At 38.5% G+C, this 21,190-nt stretch overlaps 1 protein-coding gene and 1 pseudogene across 4 annotated transcripts; both read left to right on the top strand.

Annotated features, from left to right (window-relative positions):
- Positions 1 to 13,076: 13,076 nt before the first annotated feature.
- LOC306864624 (3-mercaptopyruvate sulfurtransferase-like) lies at positions 13,077 to 17,616 on the top strand (annotated as a pseudogene). The gene is made up of 2 exons (XR_013785801.1): positions 13,077 to 13,666; positions 16,771 to 17,616. The product of XR_013785801.1 is annotated as a 3-mercaptopyruvate sulfurtransferase-like (transcript).
- LOC306864632 (SUMO-conjugating enzyme UBC9-like) lies at positions 17,578 to 20,975 on the top strand. Of its 3 annotated transcripts, none has more exons than XM_079408755.1 (7): positions 17,784 to 18,117; positions 18,360 to 18,442; positions 18,551 to 18,634; positions 19,027 to 19,099; positions 19,268 to 19,377; positions 19,989 to 20,068; positions 20,159 to 20,710. In XM_079408755.1, exons 2-7 carry the CDS (start codon positions 18,377 to 18,379, stop codon positions 20,220 to 20,222), a joined length of 477 nt encoding a protein of 158 aa, XP_079264881.1. In that variant the 5' UTR covers positions 17,784 to 18,117; positions 18,360 to 18,376; the 3' UTR covers positions 20,223 to 20,710. The 3 variants fall into 3 exon arrangements, with proteins under 3 accessions (XP_079264883.1, XP_079264881.1, XP_079264882.1); XM_079408756.1 differs by having other exon boundaries at positions 17,784 to 18,139; XM_079408757.1 differs by lacking the exons at positions 19,989 to 20,068; positions 20,159 to 20,710 and adding an exon at positions 20,860 to 20,975 and having other exon boundaries at positions 17,578 to 18,442.
- The last annotated feature ends 215 nt before the right edge of the window (positions 20,976 to 21,190 follow it).

Here is a 21,190-nt window from a genome sequence, read left to right as displayed (position 1 = left end):
AAGAATAATTACCCAATCTGACAGAAAAACTTCTATTTGATTCAGCTAAGAACAGTTCCCTGGATGCCCACAAAATATTCTAGTCGAAATAAGAGTTTTATGATCAAGTGTATCAAAAGCTGAGGTTAAGTCTAACAGAATTAGGATAACAGAGTCACCAGAGTCAGTCGCCAACAAAGTATCATTAAGGACCCGTAATAAAGCAGAAATCGCAGAAGTCATAGGGCCCTACTATAATTATTGCGCTTTTCCACTGCGTGGTATGACTCGGCAAGGTTCGGAACAGAGCGGCTCAGTTCGCGTTTCTAGTGCAGTTTAGTACCGCTTTAGAGTGGGCAGGATTATTCACGTGTCATTATAGTTGTGCCGCCTCTACTGCCGTGACTCCTGAAAAACTTTTTAATTCTGCTCCTCAGCTATCAACGAGAGGAACGTCTGTACTTCCTCAACAGACAACCAAACAGTCATTTTTGGTTGTTAAAAGAAAGGTGCACTCATTCAAAACAGTTGTGTTCGGTCCTTCACTGGCTGTGCTGATTTAAATCTAGCGGGTCTGTTGTGTCTCATGCCGCAAGTTCAATGACGTAGGCAGTGACGATTTTTTCCGACCAATCAGTGACCAGCAGAGTTTACACATCACGTTTTGGTAAAGGTACGGCTCGCTTGGAACCTCGGCCGAGGTGGTACTAAAAAAGTACCATGTACCAGGTACTGTACCCAGAGGAAAACCCCCCAAAAGTGAGCCTTACTGAACCGTACCGTGCTGTACCATGCAGTGGAAAAGCGCCATTAGTTAAAGATGCTTTCGGGAAACGCATCCCTGGTTGATGTGTGCTTGCGCTCTTCCTGGAGAAGTGCCCACACAAGGAAATCCGCCCATTATGACATCATACTCTGACTTATTTAGAAATGCAAAAGTCGGAATGCATGATGCCTTTAAGATGGGATGAATAAGCAAAAGCTGTGAAAGTTAGGATTCTGAGTTTGATGCTCTGTAAACAACCACATGAGGGTGCGCAGTGGAGAGGAGAACCTCTGTCTCATCAGTTCTTGCAACATCAAGAACTGATGAGACAGAGGAAATCTGCATTGAAGAAGAGGAAGAGTGCTGTATGAAGACGCAAGCGACAAAGTAATGAAATCTGCCTTATCAGATGTCACATAAATTGACATGTAAGTGGAGTTCCCCAAAAAGTTGTATAAATGTCTGAGGAGTAAACCACTTCAGATGCTGCTTGCATTAAGCGTGAAGGACACTCGATACCTTATCGAGGGACACCTTACAGCATCTCCAATATTGCGGTTTAGATTTTGATTATAGAACTCTTTAGTTGATTTAAAGTTTTATTTTTGCTTTAACTGCTTTGTATTGTAACCAATAAAATAAGAGATTGAATTACCTCCCTTGAGACTTTACTTATAACAGCTGATCCTCAAAAAAGAACAACCTGAAGGACTTCAAACTGTGAGCAGGTGAGTAATTCATGGCAGGGCTGGGCCATATGGCCAAAACAATTATCACAATAAATGTTTTCATTTCAGTCGAGACTCTATTGATAACTACTACAACAAATTTTATATATAAACACACATAAAACCAGCCCAATGCTGGCACGTGCGACTTCTTGACCACATTCTCAGTCACGTGACCCTGTAATTACATGCAATGACACCGCACTTGTTATTCTCGTTATTAACGTTGGGAATGTTTTAATTACATTTTTTTAATGCCTTACTTGATAACTGAAGAACCAAAACAGGGGAGTGAACGATTGCCTTTATAACCACTGCAACAAATTTACAGCCTGTTCCACACCTTATATTTAGTATTATCAGGTAAACAAAGACAAACAAATATATATGTTGGTACATTAATCACTACGATCTACGGGAATCAGTGAAATATGAAAATGAGACGTTCATAAACAGAGCTGCAGTTATTTGCATGCTACCGTTAGCTAACCTCGTCTCCAATGACCTTCTTTAACTGCGTAAATATGCCAATAATCGCAACCTCTGTGGTCTCATATGCTTCAAAAACTCATACTCGGAGCCGATAAAACTTTAACTCACGTTTGAAAGAGACAGAAGTGAATGTTTGGCTTGTCAAGGGTGGCGTGAGAGCAGTCTTCAGTGCGGGGTCGACAAATGCCACTCCGGAAGAAGATGTAAGTGACTAGAACGTTACTTCCGGTGTAATTGGAAAGTTTTTTTTTCTTGGAGGAAGTTTGTTACTTGAGCTGTGGCTCAAAAACCGAGAGCTGTTTGTCTAGTTAGCACTTTAACCCCAGGTTTCACAGACGAGGCTTAAACCTAATCCTAGACTAAAATGTAATTCTAAAATGTTTCAACTAAAAAAAAAACTTGCACTGATTGATCATAAAATATATAATTGCCTTTGTTTGGTCTCAAGATGCACACCAGTAATGTGTTTTTTTTCTAAGCATGTTTATAAAAAATTACTTAAATGTCGTAATTGAACAATGGCGTAATTAGTACTATGAACTAATCTTGGTTTAGTCTAAGCCCCGTCTGTGAAACCGGACTTAAGTGTTTTTTTTTAAAGAATACTTTAAAAATGCATTTTATGTATTTTAAAATAAACTATGATGAAAATAGCAATTATTGAAATAAACAAGCACACACAGATAGATGCATGATGAGGACACGTGAATAAACCACAGATAAACATTGTTCATAATCTGGATGTCTGATAACAAAAAGCACCTTCCTCACGTGAGACACACAAACTCACTTGCTCAGTATGGTCTTTGTTCAGCCTGCAACAGACACTCACACACGACCACCACACAGTATCACATGACATTTCTGAGGATTCAATGTTTGCTATACTCTTCATCCTTCTGCCACCATCTGATGTCTTTAATTACACTTCAGTGTTGTTTACAGGAAACCTGATTACAGTGAGCACAAATGCCCGGATTATATTAGTGTCATATCCTAAAACTGATGAATGAGTTTTGAATCGCCTTCGATTATGAACTTGATATTGCGTAGCCTGTCAGTGAACTACGGCTCTGTATATGCCACTCCATTTGAAAGCCGGTGATGGAGATTTACTACTAATCACAGACTCGGCTTTACTGCGCATGACATCTGCATGCGATTTATCGTGGTGCAGCCCTTATTGGGAGATAGGAAATTAAATTTCTTAAGTGGAATCACCAGGTTCAGATTACAGCCCTCTTCTTAATTGCTTGTGCACTAAAATAAAAGCTTGTTGCACTCGTTCTCATTTCACTGGCAAGTCGGCATACTTTGGGAGTCTACTGTCCTGAGGTGAGTTGAATGTTTCTGTCTTGCGGTTTAGTTTATGTTTTTGCTCTGACATTAAGTTATACAAGTTTCTTGACAAGCCTTACATAATTTTAGGCTAAAAATAAGGAAATTGAAGAAATCCAATTTTGCATGATCAAACTGCGTGGGATTAACCAAGTGTGAACCCGACTTTAATCCACTAGCCATGTGCTTTTTTTTTTTTTTTTTTTTCCATTAATTCTGAACCTTTCACAATCAAACTCGATATAGCCAATTGTGTTAAATCAATAAATTAATGTTAGTTGGAGGCTATATGATTTGGTCTCTTGTGTTCAGCTGATCATGAATTTATTTACTTTGAATGTTTCCAAAAATACACTGAAACCCTTTGCAGTAAATACTACATAAATGTAATTTCTGCATCTAAAAAAACTTAGTTCAGGCAAGAATTAAAGTGAATTCTATATTGGTATTCAATTTAAGCTTGCAGACATCAAAGTTTGCACAAATATATTTTACTTGGACGTTTGTTTACAAGGATTCTTTAAGTAAATATCAAAGTCATGTTCCCATCATGCACTTGGGCATGAATAATTAATAAGGTTAACTTTTATATTTTGCTGTTTTCGAGATGTATTTGCACTGCTTTATTGTTGCTTTTGTTGTGAGGTTTAGTTTTGTGACCTGGAGTTGATTTTTCTACTCCATAACATTCATACTCCAACACTACCCACTGATTGCCAGTCATTGTGTATGGTGTACCAAATATTGAGGTCTGTTCTCTTGTGTAATTTTATTGAATGGATGTTATCAATTGAGTAAATTTTAGAAGCCATGACTGTGTGAAATACTTGAGTATTGCAGATTTAACTTTAAAATAAGTAAATTACTCTAACTCTAACTGGCCATGTTAAATTTACTTGCTTCCTTTGCTAATTTTACCTAATTTGGTTAAGTAGATTTTACTTCAATACTTTTTGCGCACATTTTTAAAGTGAAATTTAAATATGGAATTAAGTCATCTACTTAACCAAATTAGCAAAGTAAATTTAACATGGCCAGTTAGAGTAATTTCTACTTTAAGTTTACCCTGCAATATTCATGCATATTTCACTCAGTCACAGTTTGTAAACTTTACTCAAACATGGCACTGAAAAAAAAACTGCCTATAAAGTGTTGTTCAGTTACATTCGTGTAATAAAGTAAACAATTCCTTTTTAAAGTTAATGTTAACTTTATATAGTTATTAACTGAATGAACACGGAGACCTGAGTACTTGGCCCATGATGCACAATGACGGTGACAATCAGTAAATGGTGTTTTAGTATGAATGGGTCATTTGAGAAATAACTCCGGATGTCACAAAACAGCAAGTTACTTAACCTAACAAAAACAACCATAAAACGGTGTAAATGCATCTTAAACAGCAAAAATTACCTTGTCAAAGTGCATGATGGGAACAATGGGATCATGACGTTGATATTTACTTCATCTTTGGAAAAAAGTTAAATATTCTTAAGTTCAAACTTTAAATTCTACAAGCTTAAATTGAGTAATATTGAGTTTTTATTATTTAATGTAGAAATTACATTTGTTGTTTTTGTAGTATTTACTGCACCACAATCCATTTTTATCAGTGTAGCTGCTCTTACATTTGCATTACATTCTCCTTGTAACTTGCAATGTACAACTTAATTGTTTGAGTTCAGTGGCACTTATTTTAGTACAGCCACAAAACATTTAACACAAAATGCATACATTAGAAAATTCATACAAATGTTGGCTTCATTTGTGATTTGTTTAAAGTCAAATCTGTACGTAAACGTTCGTTGCTAGAAAATGTCTTAACCAAACGAGAGATGGTTTGTTGGTCTTAGCTGACTTAAGTTGGTCGCACAGCATGATCAAGCTGGTTTATGATGTTTTAAGCAGGATAATGCGATTATTTTGTAGGCAATTACTATAAGAATATTGTGTTGGGCATAGGCAAATTTGTCTAATTTACTTGTATTGTACTTGGGTGTTGGTCCTATTTAATGTGAATGAATTCAGTGGTAATCAATGAAGTCAAATGATCAAGGTCACCTACCGTGAACTTCCATTTCACCAAATGGAAAGGCCGCATTACAAGTTACAAAAAGACGGTGTGATTAAGTTAGGTAAAATCTAATTATACAATTAGGGACATGCAGCTTGAGACGCATTCCCATGACAACTGGCTATACAAACAGCATGCTATACTAATTATGGCCACAAGGTCAAAAGTTAGATGTGCACCTTTTGACTGTATAAAGGTTGTCAAATCATGGTGTATGTTAATACTCATTCTTAGTTTGTATTTGTATGCTCTTTGCTTGTAGAGTCAAACTATGTTTCCAAGCCACGCTGAGGCTTTTGTGCTGGAAATAAGCCACTTTACTGGGCCACATAATGAAATTATTGAATTACACATGACGAGTCACGTCACATGTACCCTGAGAAAAAGCACTGTGTAATCATTCAAACATGGACTTGGATTTAAATTGCATGACAACTGTATCATGTGGCGTAAACTCCTCTTGTCCTCTACTCTACAGGATGGCGCTACCTGATTATCCTATTCCAGAACTGGATGCTACGCTCCAGGAGGCTAGCCGTGTGCTTCAGCTCACCTTAAATCCTGACCAATACCAACGCTATAAAACTGCCCTTCTTCAGCAGAAAGATGCGCTCCAGGAAGTCCAAGAACAGCTGAAGAAACGCATCTCTGGCCGTGAGAACTGGGTGACTGAGGAATTCAAAAAGCAGCTGCTCTCCTGCAGCAATCCCCTGCCCAATTCCACTGCTGTCCCTTCTCTCCTGCCCTCCTCTAAGCTGAAGGGGGAGTTTGCACAGATAGAACGAGCTACGGCCCTGCTGTGGGCAGCTGCTAAGCTGTACAGTGAACCACGGCTGGTAGAAGGGGAAATGCCAACTGAGCGAACACAGCAGTCGCAGGTTTTTGCAGCGAGTCGCCTACCAGGCAAGGACCAGGATGAACTAAAGGTAAAGCTTTGGTTCCATTTTTCTTCCATCTAACTTCCAATTTTAAGTTTCTTTTAGCAAAGTAATTTTTAGCAATGCTGACTCTTAATTACATACTTTCTTGGCCTTATTGTTCCAGACATACCAAGACCGCCTTCACGCCATATTGATCTGTCAAGGGGGTATATTTCCGATTCAAATTTTATGGCAGCCAAGTTCAGGAGAATCTCTTTCTCCTTTACCTGTCGATGACATCTGTGCCCAACTGGTGCATGCAATGAGTCATGCAGCAGCAGCCCCTGAACAAGACCCATCCACTATTTGTAGTCTGTCTTCTCTTCATCGCCAAGCCTGGCATTCTGTGAGAATGGAAATCTTAAATGCAGGGGGAGAAGCAGCAGTTTCTCTTGAAGTGATGGAGAGTGCCATTCTGGCTGTTTCCCTGGAAGACAACCCAGCACCAGCTGATCTTGCAAATATGCTCAATGCTGTCCGGCTAGGAGAGAAAGGTGGCAGATCTTTGAGATACTATGATAAGGTATGTAAAAATAAATGGGTAGCACTTTATAATTAGTACGGTGTAGCAGGAAGCTTAAGTTCCCATGCTAATCAAGGTTTTGCAAGATTCAGAATTGAAGAATTGCATCCCTTTCAATTCACATCTTTGATATTGAATTGGCCTCACCCGACAAGAATTATCTATTAGGCCTATAAACCATTAAACTTCAAAGCTATGATTTTTTTTCAAAATTACTTTTGCGTTGCAATTTAAACATTCTTTAAAATTTTGCAACATGTTTTCTAACTAAAATACCATTGCAATTCTAAAACTGAACTGGAATTTAAAGGCATTCTCAGTTCGGTTCTGAATGATGCACAAACTGTTATGATGTAAATGTATTAATGTGAAATAACTAAACTGTAATTTTTAGATATGACTGAGATGATTTTCCATCTTCATCAATAGGTGGTGAACTTGGTGGTTTTCAAAGATGGCCAATCAGGCTTGTTGTTCGAGCATAGTGCCGTTGATGGAATGGTAGGTGGACTTGTCGTTGAACGTCTGTGGCAGCTCTCTGAATCTGAACGGGGAAACACCCAAACCAATGTTTTAGCTCCACCCTCAAACACTGGCTCCTTTCATCCTAAACCTCTGAAAATGCCACTGGATGGCATAACTATGCCAAATCTGTCTCTTTCCAGCCTACAAGACGGCCAGTCTGTCATGACCTTTGAAATTTCATCTTACCCAGATGTCTTCACCACCTTAAGGGGCCACAGAGGCTTATATGATGCGTGGATTAATTTCACTTTGCAGCTATCCTTGAGGCAAACGCTCGGGGATGCAGCTACTAGCCTTATCATGGTGACCCCTACTCACATGCGTCACTTCAAACATGGCCGCTGTGATCCCACTTACTCCACAACTGTGAGATCTCACCAGCTCGTTACAGCACTGGCATCCTGCATTGGTCCAGACAAGGCTCCCCAGTACACAACTGAGCTTTTCCGGCTCTTTCACCTTGCCTTTTTAGAGCACAAAAACCTCATTAAAGCCACAAAACTTGGCCTTTGTGTGGGGCCTCATCTGGCAGCCTTGCGCAAATCTATGTCTCAAGATAACCCACTCAAAAACTTTCTTGTCCCTTTTGGATGCCCTTCAATTTACTTGACTGGATCAGATCTGATGGAGGGAGTTGAGTGTGCTGTAGGTAATGTGTATGCTACAGACCAACTGGCAGTCACCTATCTCGGCAGGAAGGACAAAGTACGTCTAGTGCTGAATGGGAAGGGTACTTTCGCCAACATCCTGGGAAATCTCAAAGAAAGACTTGAGCTCAATCTAACACTAGTAATGCTTCTGGCACTAAGGTATGCCATTGCTGGGCAGATGGGAGCCATTGGATGTCTCCTGCAAGACAATGAAGAAAAACTAGTAAATGGATCTTCAGTGGATGAGGCAGTCAAAGCTGTAGAGCAGAAAGGACACTGCAACACCATGAAGACAGATTTCACTTTAGTGATTCATGGCGGGGCAGGAGAGGAAATGTTGAATGAAAAGGTGATTGGAACCATCGAATTTGCCCTTCAAACAGCCCTAACTCTTGGAGCACAAGTGCTCTTTCAGGGAGGTAGTAGTCCGGATGCAGTACAAAGAAGTGTCACTGCATTGGAGGACTGTTTCTTGTTTAATGCTGGCAAAGGATCCGTATATAACCGAGATGGGGTGCATGAAATGGAAGCCACCATTGTGGATGGAAATGGAAAGAACTCTGGATCCGTGGCTTGTCTGCGACGAGTGAAAAACCCAATAAAAGCAGCCCGATGTGTTATGGAAAAGAGTGTGCACTCGCTGCTGATTGGAGAAGGTGCAGAAGAGTTTCTAGATGGTCTTGGAGAGAAAGATACTACACTGAAATCAGAGTACTTTGACACTGACATAAGATACAAGGAGTTGCTTATGAAGTCAAGTGAATGCAAGCATAACCATCCTCAAACCGTAGGTGCAGTTGCGCTGGACAAGTGGGGCAAGTTAGCAGCAGCCACATCTACCGGCGGTTTAGTTGGCAAGTGGAAAGGCAGAGTTGGTGACACTGCTATAGTTGGGGCAGGAATATATGCTGATGAGAAACTTGCCGTGACATGCTCTGGTGATGGTGACGCTTTCTTGCGCCAATCAGTTGCTCACAAGGTAGCCAGCTTATACAACCTCAAAGGTTACAGTCTCAGACAGGCTTGTCAGGAAGTTATCCATAATGATCTGGAGGGAAAGTGTGCAGGAATTATTGCTGTGGACCATCAAGGTGAGGCCGTTATTGAAACCAGTGCTGGGGTCATGTTTGTTGCTTCAATGATCAACGGCATTCCTCGAACTGAAGTTTTGAGACCTATGAAGGGGTTTTCAAATGTGATTTGGGAGACTGATGAATTGGTAGCTCACCTACAGCCTAATCCTTTGACCCCAGTAGCCACTATTCTCACTCGAAAAACCATTAATGGACCTAGAAGCATCTTTCAGTTAGTGTTATCTGACTATGTAGCAATGATGCAGGGGGCACGGACTGTTGCTAATCTACTTTGCGAGAAACTTGGTGTGCATCGCTGTGCCCTTGTGTCCATGCCAGAATCTGACAAGCCAGCTTACATCAAAGTCTTGCCTCTCCATGGCCTAGAACCAAACTGGAAATCTCAACTCTCTGAGGAAATGGAGTTCAATCCTTATGACCCTGGATACTGTAGCTCCAAATGTGGTCCACGATGTGAAGATGTACATCTTGACCAGGTGCAGGCAAAGATTCGCGCTCTACTCCCAACACCCAATGCCCCTTCTTGCTTTGACTTCCATGGGGATCCCTCTGATGGTGGCCTTTTCCCCCGCATTATTCGTGGTGAAGAGCAACAGTGGCGTGTCTGGGAAGACAAAGAACATGTAGCCTTCCTTACTCCTTTTCCAAATACACCAGGCTTTACAGTTCTAGTGCCAAGAAAACCTCTTACAAGTGACATCTTCCGTCTGAATGAGAGTGACTATACAGCCCTAATTGTGGCCACACGAAAGGTTGCTCTCCTTTTGCAAGAAGGAATGTATGCCAATGGTGTAGCTCTCATATTTGAAGGCCTTGAAATTGATTATGCCCATGCCAAACTGATCCCATTAGTTCCTCAGCCTAATGCCCTTAAACCCCCATCCGTGGCTTTTCAGTTCTGCCCAACTTATGCAGGATATGTAACCTCGGCAGATGGCCCCCCAGCTAGCAAAGAGGACCTTACAGCGATCCACACCAAGATCACAAAGACTACACCCCCTCAGTCCTGGAAAGACCCCCAGACTCACGCTGCATCAGCCATTAGAAGCAAATGGTACCGCAATCTCTTTCAAATCCAAAACACCCTATTTCATAGCACAGTAGAGTACTTCAACAACAAATGCAAGTATGCTTATGCACTGACACCCATCACCACTGAAACTATCTCCTCTCCAATGGGTCTGGGGTCCGATTCGGAGCCTGTGTTGGTCAACATGCTGGGCCAAGATGTATATCTGGCAGACTCTATGCAGTTTGTTTTGGAGTACTTTATAAGGTTTCACGATGGTCTTCCCGGGGCTTACTACGTGTCTCCCAGTTTCAGAGGGGAAGATCCTGATGCTACACATCTCAACCAGTTCTACCACGTGGAATGCGAGGTCCTGGGCGACATGAATGTTGCCATTAGTATAGCTGAAGGCTACATTGCACATTTGACTCGGGCAATGCTAAAGCAACATTCCAGCATTATCTTAAACACAGCTGGCACACTATCTCATGCCCAAGAACTACTGAAGAACTTAGAAAAACCCCTTCCAAGAGTAACCTTGGATCAAGCCATTCACATTATGCCTTCCTCTGATTGCATTGAATGGGTTCAGGATGGACAACCGCAGTTTGGCAGGAAGGTAACTCGAAAGGGAGAAAAAGTTCTAATTGAAAAGTATGGAGGTGCTGTTTGGCTGACAGAAATGGACCATCTTGGTGTGCCCTTCTACCAAGCATATGTTGAAGGCTCGGGCAGGAGCAAAGCCAAGGCAGCTGACCTTCTCATAGGGTTAGGGGAGACACTTGGGCTTGGGGAACGTCATTCTACACCTGAAATGGTACAAGAGGCCTTACAGCACCATGCTGTACCAGAGGACTCCTACAAATGGTACATCAGCATGCGCCAAGTCCTCCCTCTTCTTACAAGCGGATGGGGTATGGGCACCGAGAGATACCTATGCTGGCTTCTGCAGCACAATGATGTCAGGGATCTGCAAATCATACCCAGACTGAAAGCCAAAAAGTTCTTGCCTTAAATGGTATATACTTGCCCTCAAATGTTATCTTGTGCAAGAATTTTCTACAAGCATCTGATACTCAGTAACTATATTGACGGTTATAGATTTATAAAAAAAAAAGTTTCAAAGTATAATAAAAAAAATTGCAGATAAATTACCCTTTGTGTCTTTTTTTTTTTTTCATTTAAACACTGAACTCCAACTCGATGTTCCCAGAAAATAAGTGTCATGGCCTTACAAAATGTGAAATTCAGTTCTTGTCATGTAGGCTAACAGGTCAAATATAAAATTAATTTTCAACTGGTTAACAGGAGAGCACATTAAACACTATAGTAATTAAATAGATGGTTAATTATGCTGATACCATAATAGAATGAAAACTACTGAAAAGATAATTATCAAGATCAGTGGGCAACAGATATGCCCTTCTGTCACCATAACTATTCAGGCTAAAACGGGATTAGAGCTGTGTTAAAGACTTCATTACAGACTATGTAATTTTATTCTCATGTCCAACACTTAATCTCACAGAGCTGCAAACCTACTAGAAGTCTTAAACTGACAACACTGATAAAGAAAACTGTGCCTCTTTCTCCAACTTACACAAGTCACAGTGTGTCTAACCAACAATCTTAAAATGCTTCTATAGGTTCTTTAAAGCAATGCCATTTTTTTTTTTTTTTTTTTTTGGATCCACAAAGTACCATTCAGTCAGTTTCTTTAAAGAACCATCTCTTTCGAAGCTGGAAAACCTTCTTTTGCCACAAAGAACCTTTTGTGACACACAAAGGTGCTTCAGATGTTAAATGTTCTTTATGGAACCATTTAGACAAAGGTTCTTCTATGGAGGCGTGAAGCACCTTTTAGTTTTAAGAGTGAACTAAACAAACATTTGGTCTCCCTTTAGATTGGGTAGCCTTATGTACTTGCATCTAAATAATTTGATACAATGCACTTATTGTGTACATGTTTTTACATGTACTTACATTTTTAAAATACCTGCAGGTAAATACATAATTTCTGTAATTATAATTACACTGTTGACCCATAACCCACTACCCATACTTCCATACCTGTCACTAACCTTACCTGTATCCCACCTCAACAGCAGCAAAAGTGTTTTGCAATACAATATGAACACCGTAAGTACACTGTTCTTATTTTTATGTAAAAACATAGTTGAGGCCATCTGATATAAAGTGGGAACAGAATTTCTGCTTCCAGATCATGCTATTGGGACATGACCGCTAAACTGAGATTAATCCAATGAATGAAACCGAGGGCTTTTGGAAAAGCTAAATCATATGTGTCATATATTCATTACAATGCAGACACTTAAGTAACTGTTCATTGATTTCAGAAACCTTGCACTATTTGCACCCATTAAAACAACATTTGCATGGCTCATGCTCAATTATTTCTAACATTGATTAGCCTACTTTAAGCATTTCTATACTGTTTAGGAAATTAGGCTATTTATGTTGCAATGGAGTAAACGGTCAAATCCAATCATGTAGCCTATGTAGGCTATCTGTCAAAAACACTTACAAACCAGTATTCCTATGCAATAATATATTAAGCGTGTCTTCTTTACTAAATAGCATTGCAATCTATAAGGCATCAGAAACGCACTGGTATCAAAATACAATATAAATACTGTTGCGAAGCCATGGAATTCAGTTTTGTACTAAGATAGATCCTAAAAGAGAAAACAGGGGGCACCCGGATTTGAACCGGGGACCTCTTGATCTGCAGTCAAATGCTCTACCACTGAGCTATACCCCCTTGTGGTGCAAGAATATGATTATGTCGTACCTAGAATACAGATAATGATGATTGTAAATCTTAATTTAAATAAAGATAAATAATTTATTGATATTTCCCCTTTCCCATCGCACAAAATATCACACCAACGTAATATGTGAGCTCTTGATTCCTTGCCCGGTATTTGCAACATCGACTGAGCGCCAGAGAGAGAGACATGGCTGCTCAAGCTGGAGCTCTCGTGGCGGCGTGGTGGCTCGCGGACGCTGTCAAAAGCAACCGAGTGGGACCAAATCTGCGGATATTAGACGCATCTTGGTATCTACCTGAACTGAAACGCAATCCCAGGGCCGAGTTTGAAAAAACCCACATTCCCGGAGCCTCGTTTTTCGACATCGACGAGTGTTGTGACACAAGCTCCAAGTTTGACCACATGCTGCCTACAGAGGGCGAGTTCGCAGACTATGTGGGTAACCTGGGAATAGGGAACAACACTCATGTCGTCGTTTACGATGCCAGCGACTTCGGCTCGTTCGCTGCTCCTCGGGTGTGGTGGATGTTTAGGGTGTTTGGGCACAACGCGGTGTCGGTTCTGGACGGTGGATTTAAGAACTGGTTAAAGGAGGGGTCATGCAGTTACCGAGCAATACGGTAAAGCAGAGCGTGCCGAGTTCAAGGCGTCCTTTAACAAGTCCTGGGTCAAAACTTACGAAGACGTTTTCAACAATATTAAAACCAATGCATTTCAAGTAGTTGACGCCAGAGTCAATGGAACATTTCGTGGGGTTGAACCAGAGCCGATGGAAAGTGAGTATGAATTGTTAGTTGCCATACACAAATTCTCTGTAAAACAGTGTAATATTGACTATGATCGTGAAGGCAGATTAAGTCTGGGAACGTATCCATGCATGTTACCCCATTTACTCTTTAGCAAAGACTTTGCACTTTGTACAAACAGTAATTTTTAACTACTGATAGCCTTTTAATTCTCTGCATTAATACAGTGAGTATGCCTACCGTCATACAGTGCCACTTCATCCAAAACACTTTTGTATACTATAAACTTTTTTGTATAATTATTATATCCTCCTGAGACCCAGCTATGGAGTTTTTGCCTCTGTAGTGGACATTATATTTTATTAAATTTCTCTGAGACCTCACATGTCACAGTTTTAAGTCAGGATGTCCTGTACAGAGCACATTCAGGGCTTTTTAGAGATACTAAATGTTTGGAAGTTCCCTCTCCTAGGTCTTTAAACCCTCTGATGGTTTTAATTTCTGTCCCCTATTGTTTTTTTTGGGGGGGTCTTAGACCACTAGATGGCTATAGAGCTCCACTATATGCTATTTGCGAGACCTGAAAGATATCTTTTCACAAGTTGGATTCAGTTGGATTCATATCTAAATATTATAAAATCACAATTATAACAAAAATAAAATATTTTTTGTCAAAGTTTAGTATTTTTTGTACTGAAAACCCCCCAGTTTTTCAATAATGTTACATTATGATTAGAATCAAACCTGAACAAAATGTTACAAAGAGAAATGTTGGAGTCTTAAGATTTTATTATCTATTTTTAATATAATTCTACAATTTTAATCAACATTTTAGTTACTAACTGTAGCAGAACGAAAATGAACAGAAATGAACAGTTATATTACATATGAACACATGAACTGAACAGCAATAACAAGTGAGCAAATAAAGCAGTAAAAATATACAATTTAGTAAAAGAAATCAGTAAATGGGGAAAAAATCAAACAACGAGGAACAATAAGTATGTGTGTGTGTGTGTGTGTGTGTGAGAGAGAGTGTGTGAGTACACATTGTCGGTGTCAGTGTCACCACTTTATATTTGTGTTGGTTCTGCATTTTGGATGATTTTATTTGACAAATTATAGCCTTACAAATGTGTGTGTGTGTTGTGAGCAATATAATTTAGCATTGTGGATGTTGTTTGCATTGGTGGAAGTGTGCCACTTTATTTGTGCCAGTTCTGCGTTGTTTCTGATTTTGATGATGAATTTTGTCTATTTTGATTTGCGAAAACCACGAGTGTCACAAATTTTGTCACGCTAACATAAAAACAGATATCCTTCCAATTTATTTATTTTTTTGTAGATCTAGAAAGTGTTGAGAGCCGTAGAAGGTTTCATACCATTTGGACAAAGGGAACATTTTTAAAAAATTGAGCAAAAGTCATTTGGGGTCAAAAAGACCCCGCAAACCATCAGAGGAGATGGCTAAATTTAATTTAGTGAAACATTTGACATCCTTATGGAAATATGATTATATTTTGTAATTGTCATTTAAATCAGAATAATTTTCAAGTTGTTTGTTTTAAAGCATCAGCTCAGGAAAATGTTATGGGTTTTCAAATTCAAATATGACTTTGTGTTATAAAATGAAACTTTATGTTCTGTGTTATGGGGGGTCCTCAGGAATATATGCTCAGGAATATATGCACTTTTGTGACCATATGGAATATCTGAAGAAGAAAAAAAGGTTACCAATAACAGCAGATTTCATGTACTACAAATGTATATGTGACCCAAAAATACACTGTATGGCTCAGAATTATCGATTTTTCTTTTATCCCAAAAAATCATTAGGATATTAAGTAAAGATCATGTTCCATGAAGATATTTTGTGAATTTCCTACTGTAAATATATCAATACTTAATTTTTGATTAGTAATATGCATCGCTGAGAGCTTCATTTGAACTACTTTAAAGGAGATTTTATCAATATTTAGTTTTTTTTGGCAAATATTGTCCGATCCTAACACAGCATACATCAATGGAAAGTGCATTTATTCAGCTTTCAGATGAATTGTGGTTTTGTCCAGGGTCACATATGTTGGCTTATCTCTTTGTTACACAATATCTCTGTGGAATGCGATATTGATTTAGCAGTGTTATTTAAATTTAATATAATTTATAGTTTCACTTTATATTTAGCTTAAGTGTTAGTGTTTGTGTTTTTGTCATTTATATAGGCCTACATTTTTTTATGCCTACAAAGTTTTTGTTAATCTTGTTTTATTGGTTTTAAGTTTATTTATTAGTTTTGGATATTTTAGTACTTCAAGTTAAACTAAATGGAAATGAGAAATGTTGCCAAAATAAAATGTTTTTTTTAAATATATATTTTGTTTGTTATTTTTTTAACTTTATTTCAAGTAATGAAAATGTTTTTATGGTTTTAATTTTAGTTAACTTGGACTTGTGCATACAGTCATTTTCAACTACTGATAGCCTTTTAATTCTCTGCAGTAATACAATAGATGGTAGTTAACATAAGCTCTGACAGCAGTGTCACACAGTGCCATTTCATACATACTTTTTATAATTAGTATACATGCATTTTGTGACCACATTCCTATGTGACCCTGGAGCACAAAACTAGTCTTAAGTCGCTGGGGTAAATTTGTAGCAATAGCCAACGGATACATTGTATGGCTCAAAATGATTGATTTTTCTTTTATGCCAAAAATCATTAAGACATTAAGAAACGATCATGTTCCATGAAGATATTTTGTACATTTCCTACCATAAATATATCAAAACTTAACTTTTGATTAGTAATATGCATCACTAAGAACTTCATTTGGACAACTTCAAAGGCGATTTTCTCAGTATATCGATTTTTTTTGCACCCTCAGATTCCAGATTTTCAAATAGTTGTATCTCGGCCAAATACTATCCTATCCTAACAAACCATACGGAAAGCTAATTTATGACTTATGACTGGTTTAGTGGTCCAGGGTCACATATAGATTTCTAAGCTATTAGTGAAGTACTCCTATAGAATATAACACACCGAAGATTTTATGTACCACACTGTAAGACATAAACAATGTTATCAAAAGTGCCATTAGCTTATTTCTGTATCTTTCTCTTTATCTTAGACATCGAGCCTGGTCATATTCCTGGATCGATCAACATGCCTTTTCACAGCTTCCTGGACTCGGCATCAGGTCTAGTACTTCCTGTGGAGGAACTCAAGAAGCTCTTCCAGCAGGCTGGAGTCGACATGCAGAAGCCCTTCTGGGTCACCTGTGGCTCAGGTGTGACAGCCTGTCACATCACCCTCGCTGCTCACCTGTGTGGCCACCCGGGGGTCTGTCTTTACGACGGGGCGTGGGCCGAGTGGTTCATTAAAGCTGCACCTGAACATGTGATCTCTGAGGGAAGAGGAAAACAGCCATGATGAATGGTTTCTTGGTGTAGTATAGCCTATACTACATCACTTCACTGGAATAAAGAATTGATGACGAACAGAATCACAAAAATCAACAAAACAAGAGTTTCAGTTGTATCAGAAATTATTGCGTAAAATGGCTATTAAGTACTGCACTATTCTGCTACTATTGCATATGCATTAAAGCCCCTTTTCTGGTTGAAATAACAGTTATATAAATCTAGGAAGAGCGTTACAAGAAGTTTATTATGAGATTACCATTTCATAACTCAAATCAGATGAAAACAATACTTCAGAATAAGCCTCTAGAATTATACGATGTTAAAATGGTATCATTATATTAATATAATTGAATTATTTTGCACTTTAATGTAATTGCAGACCACCACCTTTACGAGGGAAAAATATTTTAATTTGTAGGCAATAGAAATGTGATCTTTACTGTTTTAAGTTTAAAAATTTGCTAAATATATTTAGTGACTGAACTCAGTTGTTCCTGTTCTCTTTATATTTCTGAGTTTATGTAATAAATACACAATACTGTAAACACAAACTGCTCATGTCTTGTGTGCTAGTGTTTAAAACAATAAAAAATAAGCCCTACACCCATGAGGGGCATTTTTATATTGCCCTCACCGTTAAATTATCTCAACGTACACTTAAATATATATATAGCTTCTGCATAGATTGTCAAATGTCTGTTTGTCTGTCACACGTGCCACACTTAAAATGGGCGCCTATAGTCGACTGTGATATTGCCTGATGGTCCTGAGAATAATAACAAACAGACGCTCGTCTCCATTCCACCGCCTTCATGGATAAACGTTGTTTGTCTATTTCCTCGACGTTTTAGACCAAATCTGGATGTAATTTTAAGCCTATTATACGACAAATTCACTTGGATGCCGAATAACTTACAAGCTTTCATAATCAAACAGTTGAAAATCAAACGCTAGGTTGGGTCGCGAGGTCTTTTCCTATTTTTTAAACGTTTCCCGTTTTTATTCTAGAGCTCGTTTTTTTTCACTGAAACGGTTTTGGATTTGCTGGAAAGGTATTTTAAACATTTATTTAGGGTAAGACAGTAAATGTATTTGACAACGAGTGACATATAATGCTAATGGAGACATGATGTACGTTAGCGCTGAAAACACAAAAGTCGTTCACCTAAATCCTTGTGTGTTCTTTCTAATAACGTTGTATTCACACAAGCCCTCTTATAATGTGTATTTGTGTCTTTACGGACACGGTTGATGGAGTATATATATATATATGTGTGTGTTTTTCTGTCCGCAGGGTGGCGCTGTTGAGTCATGTCTGGAATTGCTTTGAGTAGACTGTCACAGGAGCGCAAAGCCTGGAGGAAAGATCATCCTTTTGTAAGGGACACATCAGCCCAATGTTTGAGCGTAGACTTGCAAATCAGTCTGTAATTGCGACTCAAAATGACTGTTTTGAGCTATGATATTTTGGTTGTTTCTCTGTAGGGTTTTGTGGCTGTACCAACCAAAAACCCAGATGGCACCATGAATCTCATGAATTGGGAATGTGCAATACCAGGAAAAAAGGGGGTTGGTATCCTTCTGATCAGTATTACACCCATTTTTAAATCTAGTTACACAGAGCTGTAAACAATGTCTCAATCTGTATATTTGTTTTTGGCTATTTTTTTATGCTTGTATGTATTTAACATTTATACTTGCATACTCTCATTCTTATATCATGCATGTAATCTTTTCACTTATTTCATTTTTATTGTCTTTCTCTTTTTCTGTACTTGCCAGTACTTTTTAAAATGCATAAATTATGCATTTTATGTTTTGATATAACATCTCCATCTAACATGACTGTGGACAAATCCGTGGTCTCTTGGATTAGTTCATAGATTCATATTTGAACTGTGAACCAAGTAATGTTAGACGACAGATTTTAACACCTGTATCTGTGTTTCTGTATCCTGTAGACTCTTTGGGAGGGCGGATTGTACAAACTGAGAATGCTCTTTAAGGATGATTACCCATCTTCACCACCCAAGTGTGAGTTTTCTCTTCTAAGAGAAATGTTAAACCCTATTTAATGCTTATCACTACACTAACACACACATTTCCTGTATGGCTCTTCACTAGTGCCTAGACACTGAAAAACTGAGAAATAACTGTTGTAAAGCTGAAACAGTATGTTTGACTTGTTCATTTTCTTCTCAGGCAAGTTTGAGCCTCCAATCTTCCATCCAAACGTCTATCCTTCAGGCACAGTGTGTCTGTCCATACTGGAGGAAGAGAAGGATTGGAGACCGGCCATCACCATCAAACAAGTATGCAAAAACACAAATGTGTGTGCTTATACGCTACTGTTCAAAAGTTTGCAGTCAGAAAGATTTTTGAAAATGGTTTTGATGTTCACCAAGGCTGCGTTTATTTGATCAAAAATACGGTAAAGAAATAATATTGTGAAATATTATTACAATTTAAAATAACTGTTTTCTATTTGAATATATTTTAAAATGTCATTTATTCCTGTGATGGCAAAGCTGAATTTTCAGCATCATTACTCCATGATCCTTCAGAAATCATCAAATTTGCTGATTTTGCTGCTTCAGAAACATTTCTTTATTATTATCAATGTTGAAAACAGTTGTGCTGACCAATATTTTTGCGTAAATCAAAAATCTGATAAACACGAAGTTCAAAAGATCATCAGAATTTTGTTACATAACAAATGTCTTTCACTTTTGATCATTTCAGTGCATCCTTCCTGAATAAAAATATGAATTTCCGAAAAACAACATACTGACCACAAACCTTTGAACGTGTACATTTTATCCATTATGACAGGAACGTTAAAGATCACAGTTGCTCATAAGGCATTTGAACAAACCTTTTAAGCAGTAAGCTTTCGTATCTCAATGTGTTGTTGTGGCTGTAGATATTGTTGGGCATCCAGGAGCTCCTGAATGAGCCCAACATTCAGGACCCAGCGCAGGCAGAGGCCTATACGATATACTGGTAAGTGCAGCCAAATATCGCCTGCACGCTTTTATATATGATTTTACTATTTCATCTGATACCAAAATTGATCTTATCTCTCTCTCGCAGTCAAAACAGGATGGACTACGAAAAGCGTGTGAGGGCACAAGCTAAGAGATTCGCTCCTACATAGAGCGGCATGTGCACAATCTAGTAAAGATATTCTGCACCGATGCCATTCTGATGCTCCAGAATCCTCCACCACTCAATGAAAACCCCAAAACTGCAGTTGAGAGTTGAAATAAAGATTTGTTCAAGCTGGCTTCAGCACAGAACTGAATGAGAATGGGTGCAAAACAATTGATGAAAGCAACCGAGACAAGTTAATGTTGGCCGCTGATCACTGACCAGTGTTTTATATGGTGATGGTGAAATCTTGTTTTGTTTAGTTGTTGTTTTTTTTTCCTGATGAGGAAAATGGTTGGTGATCAGTCGCTAAGAAACAACTTTTACACAGAGCAGAGATGGTAAAGGTTTCTGTGTATATATAGTATAAATATATCAAATTATTTACTTTTATTTACTTTTTTACGGTTTCATTATACTGATTAAAATAAGTGTGGCCATAATATATGTATTAAGTGTATGTATAATTTGAAATAAAAAGATAAAGTGGTTGCTAAAAACATTGTTTTTTGTGTAGTTTGTTAATAACACCCTGTATCGTCTTGTTTTTGCTGTCGTTATGATGTTTGTGTGATGTTCATCATGTGGTCACGATTTGTGACCACCGATACTCTGTAGAAGTCAATTATTTATTATTATTGCAGGTAGAGTTTCGCCCACACCAAACAAAACGTGCCCAACTGCTGGTCGGTAGGTACAAACGTCCTCTTACTTTATAAGTCTTGATTCTGCTAGTTTCACTTTGGTTTCAGGAAATGCGTCCAGTCTCTCTTTGATATTATGGGAATATCATTGGCTGACATTCCTAAGGACATTCCAAGGTCAAGGCTAACTAAACTTATCATGGCAAACCAAACCTGGCATGTTTTCATGTAGCCTCAGCAGTTTTAATGAAATTACTAAAGTGCTATGTTTGTATTCAATGTTGTTTGATCGTTTTAGATCAAATGTTAGATCCTATGTTTGATCGTTTTA

The sequence above is a fragment of the Barbus barbus genome (genome assembly GCF_936440315.1).
Source record: "Barbus barbus genome assembly, chromosome: 4".
NCBI classification, from domain to species: domain Eukaryota; kingdom Metazoa; phylum Chordata; class Actinopteri; order Cypriniformes; family Cyprinidae; genus Barbus; species Barbus barbus.
The sequence above is the reverse complement of the archived record's forward strand: the minus strand, read 5'-3'. Positions and strand labels throughout refer to the sequence as shown.